The sequence below is a fragment of the Rhea americana genome, unplaced genomic scaffold (assembly GCF_003343005.1).
Source record: "Rhea americana isolate MKP2758 unplaced genomic scaffold, rheAme1 scaffold_35, whole genome shotgun sequence".
NCBI classification, from domain to species: Eukaryota; Metazoa; Chordata; class Aves; order Rheiformes; family Rheidae; genus Rhea; species Rhea americana.
Genome location: NW_028186479.1, coordinates 465,335 through 485,000, shown reverse-complemented (window position 1 = coordinate 485,000; position 19,666 = coordinate 465,335). Strand labels below are relative to the sequence as shown.

The 19,666-nt window shown below is 34.9% G+C and overlaps 2 protein-coding genes across 4 annotated transcripts in view; one reads left to right on the top strand and one right to left on the bottom strand.

Annotated features, from left to right (window-relative positions):
• Window positions 1-15,904, top strand: part of TOP2B (DNA topoisomerase II beta) — a 79,317-nt gene extending 63,413 nt beyond the window's left edge. Inside the window, exons 22-36 of one of the 2 annotated variants that reach the window (XM_085311769.1) lie at window positions 781-915; window positions 1,374-1,574; window positions 3,090-3,285; window positions 3,437-3,528; window positions 4,729-4,884; window positions 5,025-5,108; window positions 6,132-6,329; window positions 6,676-6,820; window positions 7,744-7,902; window positions 8,737-8,944; window positions 9,437-9,516; window positions 9,990-10,100; window positions 14,096-14,212; window positions 15,104-15,201; window positions 15,419-15,904. In XM_085311769.1, the coding sequence (XP_085167895.1) occupies window positions 781-915; window positions 1,374-1,574; window positions 3,090-3,285; window positions 3,437-3,528; window positions 4,729-4,884; window positions 5,025-5,108; window positions 6,132-6,329; window positions 6,676-6,820; window positions 7,744-7,902; window positions 8,737-8,944; window positions 9,437-9,516; window positions 9,990-10,100; window positions 14,096-14,212; window positions 15,104-15,201; window positions 15,419-15,580 (2,142 nt within the window). In that variant the 3' untranslated portion in view covers window positions 15,581-15,904. Of the gene's footprint in view, window positions 1-780; window positions 916-1,373; window positions 1,575-3,089; window positions 3,286-3,436; window positions 3,529-4,728; window positions 4,885-5,024; window positions 5,109-6,131; window positions 6,330-6,675; window positions 6,821-7,743; window positions 7,903-8,736; window positions 8,945-9,433; window positions 9,517-9,989; window positions 10,101-14,095; window positions 14,213-15,103; window positions 15,202-15,418 lie in introns of both variants that reach the window. The other variant, XM_085311767.1, reaches the window with a different exon arrangement.
• Window positions 15,905-16,003: 99 nt separating this feature from the next.
• The window catches only part of RARB (retinoic acid receptor beta), a 193,762-nt gene continuing 190,099 nt past the window's right edge, over window positions 16,004-19,666 (bottom strand). For both annotated transcript variants that reach the window (XM_085311770.1, XM_085311771.1), the window contains exon 8: window positions 16,004-17,402. In XM_085311770.1, coding sequence (XP_085167896.1) covers window positions 17,206-17,402 — 197 coding nt within the window. In that variant the 3' untranslated portion in view covers window positions 16,004-17,205. The remainder of the gene's footprint in view (window positions 17,403-19,666) is intronic.

The following is a 19,666-nucleotide window of genomic DNA, read 5'->3' as shown; positions in this document are numbered from 1 at the left end:
GCAGAAACATCTTTTGTTCTCCACTCAGATAGCAGGTCTTTGCCTTTGGAAGAGCGGTGTTGATTGCCATGGCATAGTGAATTTCCTCTTGCTAACTCTTGGGACACTAATTAGATTTTTTTTATTAATGCAATCTGTTGCCCTTCCTTTAGGATTCCTAGACATTCTGTGTAGTCTCAGAGTCAACTGAAGCTTGCACTGTGGTGGAAAAAGGCCTCCACCCAGCTTCTTTTTGTAAGCTGGTATGTGTTTGTGGCTGCATGATAAGCTGGACAAGGAAATCAATTCAGTTAAAAAAAAGAAAAAAGAAAAAAAATCTGCCCCATAAGTTAATTTTTAAACTGGATGGGTTCCACTGTCTTTGCCAGTCAGCACAAGAATGAAAAAGTGGCTGGGGAGGCAGTACCACTTCTTTTACTGCTGATTTAAAGTTACTGTGAGACTGATGTTTTAATCTGCTTCTGTCATGCCTTATCTGTGCCTGCAGTTTTCCTCGAACAAACAGACAAACAGAAACCCACTGAGCGCAACTGCATCTTCTGAATAATGAATACATCTACTCCATATTCCATTTAAGATAATTGCTTCTGTCACTTGCATGCGTGTATTCTAGTTTTTGTGTAATATTTTTGCTATGACTTAAGATTTTCACAGGCATGAGAAATGGGTTGACTGGTTAGCAAAATATAAATGCCAGATGTACGGCATTTTGGAAACAAGTAATTTTCTAAAATTTTATTTTAAAGAATATTACCACTTTGCTGTTTTTTGCAATTTCAGCTTCCAAACTACAAGAACTTCAAAGGAACTATTCAGGAACTTGGTCAAAATCAGTATGTAGTCAGTGGTGAAATATTTGTCGTGGACAGGAACACAGTAGAAATTACAGAGCTTCCTGTAAGGACCTGGACCCAGGTAAGCAACAATGAAATAGATTCCCATAAACAACAAAAACAACAAAAAAGCCCCTAACTAAATTATTTAAACCTACATTCAGGTAAACTTTTTACACCTTTTTTAGTATTTATACAGAAATGGAAAGAAACATGATTTCATTCTTTTCTGTGCATTTATAGAAGAGATGGTTTTCTACTTGTGCCATCTACTGTCCGTTCTACAAAGAATACCTGTTTCTCCCCAAGTTTATTTATTTATTTATTTAATCCTCTTTTTCTTTTGAGTAGACTTCTGTCCTTTTAAGTTGCCTCTTATGCTTTTCCCACTCCAGGTCGGCATTTTGCAGGTTATACTGGTTTTGTAAATTATAATTGGTATTAGATATGTTATACAAAGCTTTGAAATCTTACATTGCTTGATTGTGTTAAAGAATTCTGTATTTTAAAAAGCATTTATTTTTTTTWATTTTTTAATAGGTGTACAAAGAACAAGTTCTAGAACCTATGTTGAATGGGACTGAAAAAACTCCAGCATTAATTTCTGACTATAAGGAATACCACACGGATACAACTGTGAAATTTGTTGTAAAGATGACAGAAGAAAAACTTGCACAGGCAGAAGCTGCTGGATTGCACAAAGTTTTTAAGCTTCAAACAAGTCTTACTTGTAATTCTATGGTAATTTTTTTATGTTTATGACTTTATGACTATCAGAATCATGATGGTTGCTTGTTGTGCACTCACATGTTTCGTGATGGTTTTGGCACTAGATCAATCCTATGCATGACTGAGCACATCTCTCTTCATGTTCTGTTGCTGAAAAAATAATTACTGGCTGTTTGAATTCTTCTTCCTGGAGATAACACAAATTATACTTTTTCAATCATGTTGAGCCCTGCAATTTGGATTTTGAAACTTCACTGGAACTATCTGGGGCATTGTATATTTGAAATTCTTTAACTACTAGAAAATTGTATTGATGACAAATAATAAATCATTATGGTTCAGTAAATCTCTTTTAGTCTTGATGAATCTTTCAAATCAAACTATGCAGGTTCTGGGTAGTAACTTTCTTGTAATTGAAAATTTCATAACTGTGGCTAGCCAAATTGCTTAAATGTGAAATAGATCATATAAATAATTTATTTTCTGCCATATTATAATTAAATCTGCATTTTAACCTTGGGACAAGTGCATTTTCAGAATCCATTTAGCACAGGGCTTGATCAACCCATTTTCCATATTGTTTCTGAAAAGTGAATAGAGCAAATCAAAGCAATGATACATCTAACAAGTTTAAACATACCTATGAACTACTCTAGGTGATATTTTTTCTTCACATTAGTGTTAATTAGATTACAAAATAAACATTATGTAATCTATTATTAATAATTATGTAATAATTATGTAATTTGTTATTAATGTTTATTACATTACATAATGTTTTACTGCTTAATACTGTATTTTCTGCCTACTGAAATAAATACTAAGGGCTGCTTTCAGGGTATGTGTAGAAATTCATCTGCCATAGTGTAAACATCTTAAAAAGTTAGATGTCTATTATGAGCTAGTCATTATTCACCCAATTCCCAAACAGTTGCTTTAGAGAAGATGAATGACTGTCTAGAGGTGCTTCTTTCTTTCAACTCACTACAGAGACCGCGTAGGGTGACTAGTTCACCTATAAATGTCTAAACTCGGGATGTCTGAAGGCAGGCAGGATTGATTCCGCTTGTAATGTAAAACTTATTTGTGTATGCTTAGAGTTGAAAGTTTTTGAGGATGTTAAAGTGGGAGTTTTCACAGCTGAACTGAAAGATCTCTTCAGTTCTTGCTTCAAATGAGCTGTGAGTCATTAAGTTCTATTAAAATTTTGCTTTAAAATTTAGATAAAATTAGTCGTTCAACTGAATTCAGGCGTACTTTTCTATGCAGCTGTTTTCTTATTTGAAAATATTATTATAAATGTCAAGTCACATCCACTTGTGGATAAGAATAAAACCTATCCAGCTATGTGCTGTATAGTTCTAGAGTGAAGTTTAAGCTGACATCAGGATAAAATTACAATCTTCAAAATGCCACCCTTTTTGTAAGGTGCATGTATATATGCAATAGACACCAAATCGTATACAAAGATTAACAAATTTTTAAGTTACGCAGTCTCTCTCAAGCAGTATGTTATGTATTTTATAGGTGCTGTTTGATCATATGGGATGTTTAAAGAAGTATGAAACTGTGCAAGACATTCTCAAGGAATTCTTTGATTTGCGATTACATTATTATAGTTTGCGCAAGGAATGGCTCGTGGGAATGTTGGGTGCAGAATCTACCAAGCTTAACAATCAAGCTCGCTTCATTCTGGAGAAGATACAGGGAAAAATTACCATAGGTGAGAAAATAATCTCTGAAAATTAAGTTAGAATTGATAAAAATGTGTGAAAATCTGGAAATGTTTTAAATATAGTAGAACATGCTTGCATGTAAGACATGCATTTTCATGACATTACTTTTTGTTTGTTGATGATATGTGTATCTTACAGAGAATAGATCCAAGAGAGATTTGATTCAGATGTTGGTCCAGAGAGGTTATGAATCTGACCCTGTAAAAGCCTGGAAAGAAGCACAGGAAAAGGTAACGATGTGAAATCTCTGGATGTGTTTGGTGTTCTTAATGTTATTTATGATAATCATTTATACAAATGTTTGTTTTCTTGTAGCCTAATTTAAATTGTAACTTTTAAAAGACCATTTGTTACTCCTTATCAGTTTCCATTTTAAGAAGTATATCAAAATGAAATAAAAATATTGTCACATAATATCGTTAGGCAATTCTAAGAACAAAACTAGATGATGCAGAGTTTGGAAATGAAAACACTGAAGACTGGATTTCTTAATGTTTCCAGAACAAAACTGGTAACTTGACTTTTGGCTACCTGATACATGAAGTCCTGTATCCATTACGACACACATACAACTGAGTTTTCCCTTTTTTATCTATTCATTATACGATTGTAAATTACTATTTTTTATATGAAACGAACACATTCGTCAGTCATCTGGCATGAAGCGTGAATATTATCAAAGTGTGATTTTTGAAGTTGGTTTATTAAATTTGACCTTGACCTATATTTATTTTTCCTCTTTTTTTAAACTTAAGAATTTTTACTGTTCCAAAAGAGATTTGCCATTAGTTTAATTTCACGCTTAATTGGAAGAAGGTGAAACTGCTTTCGAAAACAACTTCAAGTTTTTATTCACCACCCCTTTTGTGTGGCAATGCCACTGCTTTTGATTGGTTGTTTTAATTTTTCATTGTGTCTTGTGTATTTATTACTACTCCATGTTAATTCCATGAAGTGTATAGTATTTTGTAATAAAACTATCATTAAGAGAAACTTCAATCACTTGTATACACCAATTGTTACATTCATGCTTTAGGTAGCAATTTTTTATCTTTATCCAAAACACTGTGCTCCTTTCTGAAGAGGACAGAGAATATCAAAAGGGCAAATGTCTCAAGCCTCTGCAGTGAGATAGCTAGGAGAGTACCAGTTTCTGTAGCCAGTGGCACACAAGGCAGGTGGTTAGTATCGTGTTCAGCTTTGTTTTCCTAAATCAAATTATTAAACAATTCAGATACTGAAAGTCACAGGTGGTCTTTTGGAAAGCTCCAGGTAATGCCTCATGTCACTGAGCCCTGATGTCTTCACTGAGATGAAGACATAAGGACATGCCTTTCTACTCCAGCATGGTGGGGTGGAGCAAGGTTCCAGTTGACATGCAGAACTAAGATTATTGGTTGCTTGTAATACTACATTTTACTTCCTTCTAGGCAGCAGAAGAGGAAGACCCACAGAACCCAAATGATGATGCTTCTTCTGCTTCAGGCTCAACTTCTGGTCCTGATTTCAACTATATCCTAAACATGTCTCTATGGTCACTTACAAAAGAGAAAGTAGAAGAGCTAATTAAGCACAGAGATTCAAAGGTTAGTAAACACTGGAAGGCTTTCTGCAATGATTTAGCAGTTACTGATGTGCATATTTTAATGTTCAGTTACCTAGTATTTACTGTAACTTTAATTTTAACTTACCAACTTAAATTGTATACACTACTTTCCTGTTTCAGGAGAGAGAACTAAATGACCTCAAAAGGAAATCTTCTTCAGATCTCTGGAAAGAAGATTTAGCAGCGTTCGTTGAAGAGCTTGAAGTATGTTTTACATATCTTTTTTATATATATATATATAAAAAAATGAATGAAAAACAATTAAAACAAGACAAATACTGCATTTTAGATTAAAAACATGTAAACCTAAAAATATACTAATAAGTGAGAAGTCATCTTTGGGTAGTTGTGTTCCTAGGTGTGTTTTCCAGGGATTATTTTTAGCATCCATACAATTTAACGTTTCTTCCAAGTCAGTGATGATAAAAAGAATTACTAGGAGCAAATTTGTTTTCATATAATACAAAGACTGGGAGTAGTAAGTGATGAAAGTAATAGTTACAGCAGTTCAACATGATCTGATTGGTCATGAGTCAATAAGCATGGTCAAATGCAAAGTTGTACACCTAGGAACAAGACCTATAGACTGTAAGTACTGAATGAGGGGCCCTTACCTTGCCAAATTAGTAACTCTGGAAAAAGGTAAAGCATTTTGGTGCGTAAGTAACTGAGCATGAGCATCCAGTGCTGTTAAAGGACTGATGGAATCTCACAGAGCTGTGTGTATCAGTGATACATTTGCAATTGGAATAATGTGACTGGTTCTGATGTCTCTATTTCAGCTATATGTTGATACTGTGAAAAAAGTTGATTAAAATTTTGGAAAAGGTGTCTTATAAAAAATGGCTCTAGAAATTGGCTGCTTAAGTTAACCAAGAGAACACTAAAATACTAAATAGTGACATCAGTATCTGGATACATACATGAGCAATAGAAACTTGGTAATAGAAAACTTTTCAATTGAGCAATGTCCAAAAGTTCATATTTATTATAGAATAAAAGTGTAGTTTTTGACTGTAAAGGGTAACAAACAATGTACCGAGAGTAATTCACTAGTTTCCCATTACTAGAAATTGTATTATAATTCAGAAGAGAATTAAGGGAGGTCTTATGTTGTGTTCCATATTAAAGGGAGATGAATCTTAAATAATCACTGTGTTCCACTTTGTTCTTATTAAGAAAGAATGGAAACTTACTTAGTGTTTTTCTTCCCGTGTTACTTGTTAGAAAGTAGAAGCACAGGAAAGAGAAGATGTTTTGGCTGGCATGGTTGGCAAACCAATAAAAGGTAAAGTTGGCAAACCCAAGATGAAGAAACTTCAGTTAGAAGAAACGATGCCTTCTCCATTCGGTAGAAGAATAGTTCCACAGATTACATCTGCCATGAAAGCTGATGCCAGTAGGAAATTGCTCAAGAAGAAGAAGGTAAATCAATCTATTGCTGCATTTAGGTTATTCATTATTTAACTTCTGTTATTTTTCTACTCTGCTAGCATCAGTTCAAATCACTAGACCCATTAAAACTCTATTTTTACCGTTTGCTGACTTAATTCATGATCAAATTAATACTTGTTTCCTTTTAGATTTCCAAGCCCCTTGACTGCTTGTCAAGGTGGTTTTGTTGACATTTTTCCCCCTCCAAGTCTGGTCAACAAGTGTCAATATACTAGTCTACTTCTATTTATTATCTTTTGTCAAACTATATTCCAGTTCTGTCATGAAATATAAAGGTACATTTTGTATTATTTTTCCCACCTTCTTTATATTTTAGGGTGATACTGATTCTCTAGCAATAAAAATGGAATTTGATGAAGAATTTGGTGCAGTGCCGGCTGAGGGTGGTGGGGAGGACTCACTGACTACATCAGTCTCAGCAGCTAAAACTCCTAAACCTAAGAGAGAGAAGAAGGAACCTGGTAAGATCCTTAACTGTAAGCATAGTTAAGCTTTACTGTTTCCCAACTGTGTATTAAATATCTTTTTAACACATAGTGAGAAGGAAAATAAACCACAATAATGACTACTTCATTTGATTTTCTTCCCTACAGGGATGTGTAGAAATGTATGGAAATACTCTGTATGTATGGAAATACYGCTGTAGTGCAGTATTGCTGAATACCTAAAGGATTAATTGCAGATGCAGTAAATGCTGAAGTTAATCTTGTTGGCACTTCTATTAGTCTCTGTTTTTATTAACTTACTGAAACTCCTTTTAAGTGAACTACTTTTCTAGGGAGTAAAAAGTAATCTGTGGTTATGCAAATTTTTCTTCCAAATTTTTAATATCATCCAAATAGTAAATTAACTGAGTAGAGTTATGACTTAGTTGTCTATATGTAGCTCAAATATAGCCTAGCCAGGGTTGAGCCAGAGTCGACCAGCCCAGTTTGACTGAAATGGCCATGCAATTGACTGACTGCATTGTGCCCCTCTGGCTTCCTGCACACGCACCCGATAGAATATTCTCAAGTTAATTAGTTTTTTCCTATGCATTCTTTTCCTTGAATAATGGAAAGCTGCTGTTCTTTTCCTGGAAAATCCCAGCAACCTTTAAAAACACAGATAATTGACTGCACAGCAATTAAAACTTAAAATTTGAGGTTTTTTCTTTTCTTCAAACATAAAATAAGTTCATTTAGTAACAGTGGGTTAGGTTCTGTGCAGAATCACTTAATCAGATTGTTACATTTCTCTCTAGAGAGAAGAAGAAAATTTACCTTACATCATCAAACAGAAAATTTTAAAAAGGAAAATACATGAACCTAAATGTATGCATCATAGATAGTTAGCAAAAACACAATCTTTTACTGACTGTAATAAATGCTTTTACTTGTGGCAGGTACGAGGGTAAGAAGAACACCATCCTCCACAAAATCTAGTGCAAAAAAAGTGAAGAAACGAAACCCATGGTCAGATGATGAATCCAAATCTGAAAGTGATTTAGAAGAAAATGAACCTGTGATTATTCCAAGAGACTCTCTGCTTAGGAGAGCTGCAGGTACCCAAGCTTTATGAAATGCGTATTGTGACTCAAAGTTTGAATTACTGCAAACGTACCTTTTCCTTTGGACTTTATCTCCTATAGATAGCTTGCGTAGTATATGCTTCACTGTGAGCATAGAGTGAAAACACTTTTCCAAAACCAAGAAGAGTTCACCATAAAAGATTTTGCAACTTGATCAGAAATCTTTTACCATATCCTAAAGACTAGAATAGAAATGACTCACAAAACTGGTGAAATATAAAAGAACTAGACCAGATAATAAAACTACAAAGAAAAAAAATATTCTAATGCAAATACACTGTTGAGCAAACAAGGCTGAAAAAACCCAACTGGCTACTAAAAATTTGTCAAAATTCCCAAGCAGTCTCTAAAAGGCTAAAATATCAGAGACTGAAAGTTTGAAACAATATATACAGAAGATAGTCTAAGAAAAACACACTGAGAGATTTTCTAGAAAGCTATTCATTATTTTTTCAAGCAATTGATGAAGAAGAGTGTTCAGATGATACATTCAGGAGAACTTCAAGTGAAGGATTCCTATTCTTTAAGAGTATTTTTCCATTAGTGTCTTCATAATGCCATTACATGAAGTCATCTGAGCAAGCAGCAAGTGGTATCAGATATTAGGTAACGCTTGTGCCATTTTCTTCTCCCCTAGTCTTTTATATCATCTATACACTGAAGCAAGGACTGTTTATTAACTTGCACTTTAGTTTACTGATGCATTAACATAAACAACTGTCTTGAAATGTGTGTATATTTATACATACATATGTGTGTGTGTGTGTGTTTTTATATATTTTTTTTATTATTTTTTTTTCTTTTTAGCTGAGAGGCCCAAGTATACATTCGATTTCTCAGAAGAAGAAGATGATGCCGATGATGATGATGATGCCAACAATAATAATGATTTGGATGAGCTCAAAGTGAAAGCCTCTCCAGTTATAAATGACAGAGAGGATGAGTTTGTTCCCTCAGACAGCTTAGATAAAGATGAATATGACTTCTCCCCAGCCAAATCAAAACCATCTCCAGAGTAAGTACTGTAACTGAGCAGTATTTCTTTATTAATAATATTTTGAATGTAGATGTCCTCAGACAAAACTGAGGAAGAAATACCAATACATTATTACTCCGTATGTACCAGGTAGAGTAAAAAATATACATTTCTGGGGAGCAATGAAACTGTATGTTATCTCAACCTTGAAACTGGCCCAGGCAGATGTAAAGGTGACTTACCATACTGTGTTGTGCTGTTAGTAATAGCATTTGTCATACTGCATTTTAGAAGGTTTTCTGTTTCCCGTCTTGCATCAATTTGTTGTACAGAACTATTGATAAAAACATAATTCTGTTAATTTTAAGTGGCTAAAATGCTTGACTGTAAAACGATTTTAAAGGTTCACCTTCTGCAAGCGCATACAAAAACATTAAAAAAATGCTGTGTAGTGTTAAAATACAAATATAATCTCTCTTCTTTATATAGTTAATAGAGTTCATATAGTTTCTCTTTTCTATTTGGAAGTAGAAAAACATCTCAAGACAAGAAGACTCAAGATTTTGGGAACATCTTCTCTTTTCCATCGTATTCTCAGAAGACAGATGATGGTGAGTTTGTTTTCATTGCTCTATTTGCCACTATTTATTAATTGTCACAGAATATATTAGAGGTTATAAACAAACTTCACAGAGTAATTGTAGCAGAAAGGTATCCAGATCTATAAATGTGAAAAGAGGAGGAAGTTCTGATCCTTAGAGGGATATGGTTTGTAGCATAGATAAGAAAGTTACAGTACATTCATAGCCTCACTGGCTACTAAAAATTTATCAAAATTCCCAAGCAGTCTCTAAAAGGCTAAAATATCAGAGACTGAAAGTTTGAAACAATATATACAGAAGTTAGTCTAAGAAAGACACACTGAGAGATTTTCTAGAAAGCCGTTCATTATTTTTTCAAACAGTTGATGAAGAAGAGTAGCATCAGATGCACCTTTCTGTGAGATTAGTCTATACTGTAAGTAACATGGATAATTAAAATAGTAGTGAAGGAATCTTAGACTAAGCATACTCTCTGATTGTAGATACAACAAAATTGGACAGTGATGAAGAGGATTCTGCTCCCGTTTTCTCATCATCTTTTGCCCCAAAGCAATCAGAGAAAATTCCAAGTAAAACAGTAGCTTCTAAAAAGGGTAAGTAATAGGATTACCCAGTAAATCAATCCATTTATTTAAAACTCAATTCTTTTACCTTAGCATTGTCTCTTCACACCTTCAAAGTGGGAACTGCATTCCTTGATTTTGAACCCAGTGACATTCAACGAAGAGTATGAACTTCTTCCAGCTCCTTAATGATACTAATTTCTTTCTTTTCTTTGGCTACCGTAATGCCAAAACTTGTTTCTTTCCAAGTATTACTGTTCAGTCTTCCATTACATTAACTGAAAGTTTTACCCCCCGAGACTAAGTGAAACATGAGGTCCTTGGGGTTGAAGGATGTCTTCTCTCATGGGTCAGACAGACAGCTAAACTAAATGCTTAGAGCCCTTGAGCATGTCTCCTGTGGCTTCCCTGAATAGTAAAGAGAGCATGTGTAAAGGAGGAATCCCAAGAAATATTTACATCCTATGTAGGCTGTCAGAGTAAGTTTCACTTGGTCCAATTGTCTTGAGTTTTGATACTGAGGATGAAAGGCTCTCCTCAAACTTCAGAGGTATAGATTCTTTCATTTATTAGCCTCGCTTTTAGAACTGGCGTCTCACAGGGTCTTATGTGGAGGAATTTTGGACAATTCACGTTCACTGTTTGGATCTGTTTCTTTATTTGTGCTTGTGTATTAGTTTGGAGGAACATTTTTTTTATTGCTGTCCACTGTGTAATACTGGTTTATAGATTCTTAGCACTTCTCTTAAGAGAGACATAAACACCTGTTTATGAATATGTTTTAAAGATTATGCTAAACATTTGCCATAATTAATGGTGAAAATCATGTTTTTTTTCCTAACAGTAATGCAGTTCTTGCCGCATGATAGACTGGATTTTTTTGTTGCCTTCAGATCTCTTCTTTCCTTCCCTTATCTCTTTCAGATAATTGCCTTTTCTCTTGCCTCACAGTCCTTCCTCCTCCAAAAGCAATTTGATTTTTCTGTCCTCCTGTGGCCTGTGTTTTTTAAAACTTCTCCTGACCAACTTGCAACTGAATTTATTGCATTAACACCCCTTTCTAGAAAAGAGCTCTCAGAGAAATGTACAGGAAATCAGCTAGTTACAATATTTAACTTAATCTCTTAAAATGAGGGGGGAAAAGTCTTGTGCTGTATGTTAGGTGCCAGCAAATTGCAGCATCATCTCTTCCCTCTCCCCTGATTGCTTGTAAATTTCTAATCTCTGTTTTGTTGCACTGTATATCTGTGTAATCTGTAAGCTGTTTGAATCAGTGAATGTCTGGATGGTTCTCAAACACATGAAGATTTTTAATCATCTCTAGGGAAATTCTCTTCTATAGTAAATGATTTTTTACAGAAATAGCTCATCCTCTACTAAAGTAGTCTTCTAGGTTAAAGTTAAACTTCTGTGCTGCAGTAAATGCAAGATAGAACTGTGTATGCAGTATCTAGGCACAGATGCAACAATTTAATACTCAGTCTTTCTTGCTACCTGTCTTGCTCACATTCTGTTTTGCTTGCTCCTTCACTTTCTAACTTTCCTTCATTCTTTCTTGCTCTCTCTCTCATGCTCACTTTCTCTTGCACAATCTCTCCCTCTCTCCCTGCCCCCTCTTTTTTAAGGCCTGTAGGTGTTTTCATTAGCATAACTTTGAAACATTAAAATGCAGCTGTGTTCTGAGTGCTGATTAACCATTACACTCGCAATGTAAGCATAAACAGATTCTCTTTCAAGTAAGATAATTTAAACTTTTGCCTCAGGGACATACCCCCACTCTTGTTCTCTCTCTCAGTCCATGAAAATATGAGATGGATTGCATTCTACAATATTTCATCTCCTCTCCTTTGCCTAGATCAGACAAAGTTCTTCATGATCACAGTTTATTTGACAATGCAGTGGTAACGTAGCAGGCTTGGTTACTGATGATCTTTTATCCTTTTACAAGTCTCCTTGATTCTAATTCCTTCATGTCCTATATCAATGGCCTCTTCAAAACCAATTTTCTGGTGCTATCATATTCTATCTACTGACCCTCACACTAGGAATGCCTACTATGTGGCTGAAGCAATTGTTCCAGGCAAGTGTTTATTTTCTGTGATTTCAGTGCTTACATTTGTAAGGAGAGGATGCTGAAACTGAAAAATTATTTGTTCTGCTTTGGTATTTATACAACCACATTCCCTTCCAAATGAGAAGAAATAAAGGAAAAGATAAAAGAGTTCAGCTTCTTTTCAAGCTCTCATCAATTTGAGATGAAATCTCTTGGCCTCTAGTGTTCTCTACTGAGAATCAAGAGACTGCTGAGCTTGCCTTCAGTGCACTTACAGAGGTCTGTGGCTGCAGTGCCTCATTGTCACCTAAGAGAAATCTGAGCAGCAGCAGTCTCATTCTCCTTGATCATTAGCAGCTGCTCACCTTGAATCTGCTGCTCAGATTCTAGCAGTGAGCATATGGATACCAGTGGAATCAGTTGTAGGACTGATGTTCTTGAACTTTGCATGAAAAAACTTGGGAAGCTTCTGAGAGCCTGTGTATTATTGACTCCACTGCAGACTTGCATTTCATATCGTACCTAGTGCAGAGATTGGCTGGGCTGAACTCAGTCTAGCTGCTGTTAAGATATCCTTCCCAGCTGCACAGGCATCAGATATACAGTCTAAGATAGTGGTTCAGAATCCCATGTTCTGGTGTTCTGGAAGCCATGGACTCTGTATCTCTTTATTATTTTAGCCACCAGATAATAAAATTAAGAGATTTACAGTCTTTGGATTTGCTCTTCTGCAGACAGACTTCCCAGAAGGTTGACGAAAACAGGCTCTGTTTTGAGGAATGAACAAGTCTAGCATTTGCAAAGTGTCGTATCACTTACATTCTCCAGTTATTTCCTTCTCCCTAATTCCTTGTTTGTCAATGAGAAGTCTGCCACTTTTCTACCATGTATTAACGAAGAATTCTAGGCCTCTAGGCCAACTGAACCATATAGTTACAGCTCATGACATACATGCTGGATAGTGCTGGTCAGTGTTTGTGCAGTGACTCTCCAGTGGGCAGTAGCTTAAGGCATTATAGCCAGAAAGTTTGTGGAGGCTCTTGTCACCTGAACACATTTTTTCATAGTGCTACTGTAATGGAAGCCTGAGGTCTCAGAAGTGTCCACATTCCTGGTATCTGGAGCATTTTTACATGCTTCTCATCATCTTTGAGATGTTCAGGGCTGATGATTGATAGAGTGTAGCTCAGTAGTGTATCTGAGGTTTCTGTAAAAGACTGACACATCTTTCGGCATGTAGAACACCTTATCCCTTGACATCCACTGAGTGACCATACTGATGATGGTCTCTTAAAGATGGCAAAGCTAGTTGCATAGCAATAATTGAAATTCTTTAAGAGCATAGAATCATAGAATAGTAAGGTTGGAAGGGACCTCTGGAGATCATCTAGTCTAACCCTCAGAGTAGCCCATACAGGGATTGAACCCATGACCTTGGCATTAGCAGCACCATGCTCTAACCAGCTGAGCTAAGGATGTCCACAGCTATCTCTCCTTCCTGTCCTTTCAGCTTCTTCTAAAGTTACTTTTCTTTGAGATTGACAGAAAATGACACAAATTAATACACTGTGCCTTAAAATCCTACACTAATCATGAGGAAAGTTGTCCTGCAGTTACACTACTTTGAAAGCAGAAATGTCACAGGTTAAAAGTGGTATCTGTAAAAAACACTGATGTATCTATCTATCTAAACTTGTATTTGAAGTATCCAGCTTGTGCTTAAAGGATCAAAAAGAAAGTGATTAATGAAAAACACTGAACTTACTTACTTACTGACTGCAGCGATAAAGCTAAACTAAAGTATGACAAAGGTCCTTCAGTTTCAACATAAACTGAAGCATGTGTTTTGCCCAAATGCAGAAAACTCTCATCTTAGTAGCTGACACTCATGCTGTAATTGAAGTAATAATAAAATATAATATTGCTAACTAGTATGTGAATTAACATATTTAGTATCCCTAACTTCTAACAGCAAAACTAGATGTGCCCCCTAAACCGAAAAGAGCTCCCAAGGCCAAGAAGATGGAAACTGTAAACTCTGATTCAGATTCAGAATTCGGCATTCCAAAGAAGACTGCAGCACCCAAAGGTAAGAATTTTGCCGCAGTGCTTATCATCACCAGACTTACTTACTTGGAATCATTTTTATGAGGAAGCAGAAATACAGTTTCTAAAATTAGAACAACATTTATTTATTGGTAAATGAATCACTAGTAAATTTCTCAGCTGTTTTTCTGTGCCAGAAATAGTTTACTGACTTTTCTTGACCAACAATGCTGTGAACTTTTTTTTAATCTTTGACTTTTGGGAATGCATTCCATAACTGCAATCCCTTTTTTTTAATTGCTCATCGATTCTGTTAGATACTGCTTATTTTTTATTCTTTGATCTTTTAGTTTTATGCAAGACTCTAAAGTTGTGGTAGTTGACAATTCTCATAAGCAAGTTTTTTTTTTCAGTTTCACTTTTGAAAACAATTCACTGGTATCCCAGTTCTTAGCTGTGAAAGTCCTCAAAAGAAAATGATAGATGTAACATAGCACACCGAGTGATTTTCTCATAAGGACTTTTAAAGGGAAAGGGTTTCTCTGTGATGATAGTTGAGGTTAACAGTAACTTTACTTAGGATTCATTTATCTTTACTATTTAGTAATCAGTAGAGCAAGTGACTCAGGTGTGTAATACTTCAGAAGTCTGTAAGTAAGTAAGTCATAGATCTAATGATGGATGGCTTTGTCTTGAACTGACATCATGACTTGCAAGAGTAAATGGTAACTTCAGAAGTATAAAAGATTTAAAATTGAGAGAATTAATTAAAAAACATTGTAAAAATACAATATATAATTTTACTTCTGTTGGGAAAAACCTTGAGCTGTAAAGTGAATTTTCACTTTAGCACATACTAATATGTAATTTCACCAGACTTCTGAACAATTTGAGTTTTAATTAAAAAAAAAAAAAATCATATTCTCTCACCTAGGAAAAGGTAGAGGGGCAAAGAAGAGGAAAGCATCCAGCTCAGAAAATGAAGGTGAATACAACCCTGGGAAGAGAACACCTAAATCAACACCAAGCAAGGTCAGTTCATGCTATGTTCTTGTATCTTTGAAAATAAGAATGTAATGGGTTACTTTAAATAAAAAGGTACATGCTCTGACTATAGTTTGCTCAAGTAATAACTGGGCTGTAGGTATGTTTACATATAAGATGTTAAAGAAATCTTTGCGACCATTCTAAATGTCAGAATGCAGAATGTACACAGAATCACAAATTATTTGTCTTTTCATCTCTACAGAAATCCAAGAAGGCCACTTTTGACCAGGATTCTGATGTGGAAATATTTCAGTCAGGCTTTGCCTCTGAAGCTGCCCCGAAGCCACGGACAGGCCGGGCTAGAAAAGAAGTTAAATATTTTGCAGAGTCTGATGAAGATGATGATTTTGATATGTTTAATTAAGTGCCCAAAGAGCACACATGCGTTTTCCAACAAATATCTTGTGTTGTCTTTTTGTCCCTTCTGTCGCAAACTTTTGTACATTTGACTTATTTTATGTGATAATGTAATTGATGGTTTTTATTATTGTGTGTAGGCATTTTAACATTTTGTTCTTACACCTACAGTTTTATGCTCTTTTTTACTCATTGAAATGTCATGTATTTGTCTGACTGGCTTGTAGAGATGTTCTAGACAGCTGTGCTAAAGCACATTTTAATTGTCATGGTTGCAAACAGCAAACCTGCTTTTTGAAATGAAATTTAAACATTAAAAAATGGAAAAGTATCTTGTGTGTGGAAAATTTGGACTGAAGGGGACTGCTTCTACACTTCTTTTTTTTTAAAATAAATATATTTTATTCTTTGCCAGGAGACTCCATGGAAAAAGGTAAACAGTATATGAACATAGAAAGCATTGTTAAACGATCTCAATGTACAAACAGAGCCAGTGAAAGTACATCACAGACTTGCTAGAATATATATATAAAAAAAAACCACTAGTGCTTTAAATGAAACCTAAGAAACTGACACTTTAAATCTGTTAACCATTCTACCACAGTTTTCACTCTGCTTTATGGTGATTTAACAAGGCCAAAAAGGCAGATTCTCTCCTTGTGTTTCTGGAAGTCCTAGCTGTAATTCCTTAGCACCTGGAAGGCTGGATAACCCAACTAATTCCTGGCAGTAGAATCTTAAGGAAATACACTAGACTCACCAATGGAAAAGCTGTGAATGAGTCTGCTGGTTATCATCCCATGAAGTGTCCCTAATGGCTTGTGACCAAGTAAACAAAAAACATGATAACACTGAAAAGTGTTTCTGCCTTGGAGGCTATCGTTGCTGTAGAAATGGAATAGATAATTCTGTAGCTAGGTCACCAGCCAGGTAATAAACCACTTCTCAAATTTTAAAGTGACATTAACAGAGGAACAAATGACATCTGCGTAACTGATCTGGCAGTTAACATTGATACTGATGTCTTTTCTGCTAGTGCAGTGACTTTTTGTATACTTTTTACAAGGAAGGAGCTGCAAACTGAGGGCATCAAAGACAAGTTTTCGTATTAACTAAATCAGACGATCCTTTAAACTTTCTTTTCTGGATGTGTACAGTAGTCCATTTCATACGCTTGGTTTCTTGATCGTTTTAGGTATGAGAGACAAAAGGAAAGCACCAAACATCCAGTATAGAAAGTAGAGCCATACATTTGTATGTACAAAGTCATCAGAAATGCAACCAGAATTTAAAGTCTGAGATCTGTCTTGTCACCATGCAATCTTGAGTGTTCAGAGAAGAAAACAGAAGCTTAACTATTTTTTGCATGAAATGGCTGATTTAGAGTTTCAAAAGTTTGCATTTTTCTAGTCTTAAGAGTTTAAACAGCAAGGAGTATATATCGATACATATGAAAATTTCTTGGTCCTTGTTGAGTTTTTATCTATATATATATATATATATATATATATATATATATACATATATAGATTTATATTAAGTCCAGAAACTAAGCAGCAGTAAAAATGTTTTTCTTGCGTTTCATCCCTGTACATAAGGTATTAGGAATGTCTGAAGTAGCTGGAAAATGTCTTATTGCACCATTGGGGATTGACTGACACTGCTGTTATCCACTGAACTAGGTGAGATACTAGGACTGTGTTCTGCGGTATTTCCATTTGAGGTTGGTGTCAGTGGTTCATGTCCTTCAGAATTCTCCAACATTTCCTGAATAAGAGGTGGCATGGATCCAGGAATTTCCATTTTCAATGTAATGACACGTTCTGCACCTTTAAAAAGAAAAAAAAAAGAAAAAAAAAAAGGTCCTTTTTATTAATACAACCCATACAATTGCTTTTTTTCTTATAGCATTCATCACTAGTAATTTCAGGACACATTATCTGAATGGAAAAAAAAAATCTAAAGTTCTTACACACAAAATCATGCAATTGAACTATTTCAGTCACTGAAAAAATAAAAGGATTAGGTGAATACTCTTCAACAAATGAACTTAGAACTACGATCACAGTAACTGTGACAGTAYGGGTAAGCTATAGTACAGGTAAACTGAATGAACTATTTCTTTTTATAGCAGGAACCAAAACCATTAAATTATTTTGAAAAGTTAAATTTAACTTTGATCACTTAGACTTGTTTATAAATTGGATTGTACTTTATGCTTTTTAATGTACTGGATCTGTAAAGTATCCAAAGAATGGCAAAAAAAATCTGGCTGATTGATTGATTAGTGTTAAATAGATGAGGCAAAGGCTCATAAAAGCTTTTAACTATTTTATTTAGTCACCAGTAACACTTCAGTACTACATTCTGTTATAAACAAGTAATGTTTTTAAAGGATTGAAGCTAAGGTTGATACATTCAGATGCAAAGTAGGRAGGACCATAAAGAGACTGGAATATCTTGCAATTAAATCTCAAATGGTGAGGATACATAGTAAAAAAAGTTATGTATGTTCCACACTGAAGTGTGAATGTGCTTTACATAGTTTGTTTTTGCTGGGGAAAAAGAAAGTGTCTATCAAGACAACTTCAGATAATTCATGGCCATAAAACTCAGCATTCAAATATCTGAAAGAGTATGTCCCATAGGAGTCCTGGCCATCTTCTCAAAATGCGAGTCTAACTGAATAGGTATCTATGCTTTTAAGAAGTGAAAGAAGGTTAAAAAAACCCAACAAAATTAAAGAGAAAATATTTTCTGAYTATTGTAAAAATATTCCAGAGGACAGAACCATCGGCTATGTTTCGCTTGCTCATTAAGTATCAAGACTACATTAATGAAAATAAATGCATTTGTCAAAATAGGGGAATTCATTCTCACACTTTTTGAATTTAAAACAAGTGTACATTGAGTGATTTAATTGCTAGATTTTTTTCTCTGAAGTCCTCTCAAAATCTATGTATGTCAAATGAAACTAACAAATCTTTTAAAAGCACAGATCAAATTTATAGCTATAACATTATACATAAAAATTTTATTATATATATAATAAAATTTATAGCTATAAATTACAAATAAATACAAGTCTGTATAGCTCATGCACTTGCTTATTTATCAGATCTAGCAAGTAATAGTAAGAGAGAGGAACTGCATAAACCACAGGGGGAAAAAAGAAAGAGAGAACTGTGGCAGTTAAGACYTTTTTGTACTCAGAATGGTGTAAGTCACACACTGCTCCCTTGAAGTCTGGAGGTAAACACATATGAAATACCTAGACATTGTCCAAAAATCTTATCTTGGAAGAGATACCGGGGTGTGGAAACCAAAAGAACATAGTCATCTTTAAAGCTATGGCACAGCAGGGAGGGGGGCAGAAGGTGCATGGAGGTTGCTAATGACCTGACACGCTGCTGATCGTATGCTCTGCTTTTTCGAGCAGATGGCCAGATTCTTCTCCCAGACGATATGCACCAAAAATAGCACTAAACAGGGATCCTTTCTGATGAAATGAGGGCATTCAACTAGCTATGCATTACAGAATTTATGTGATGTGTGTTTGGAATTGATTTGCTTTACACGATCAATCAATCAATCACTACCAAAACATTAGGAAAAAAATGGTACATGTGAAAGCATAGTTAGTATGCATCAGAGGTGCTGAGTCTCCAAAATCCYACATCAAGTCACTTCTAATCTAAATCTTCAGTACATCAGACCACAGTTCTGGCATATTTTGGATGCACAGTTTTTTTTCTGCTGTCTGTAAACAGACTTCATTTTGAAAGCCATTACTAACACAAAATACAAGTTGACCTGCACCCCATTATGAACATGAACAGATTTAATTAAGGATTTTATCCAGTCTTAAAATTACTAACAAAGGGTTCATGCTAATGATCTGCTAACCCACTTACACAGTGGGAAATGAAGCCTTAGGTCAGCTGCATAACAAATGTAGCATCACAGTGTATGTTTAAAGAACAATCTAAACATGAGTTCAGTATTTTTTTCCCAGTTTAAAAAGAAGAAAAATTTCCCATAATTTTAATTCCCATAAAAGACCTTTTCTTTCTTCTTTCTCTTATTTTTTTTT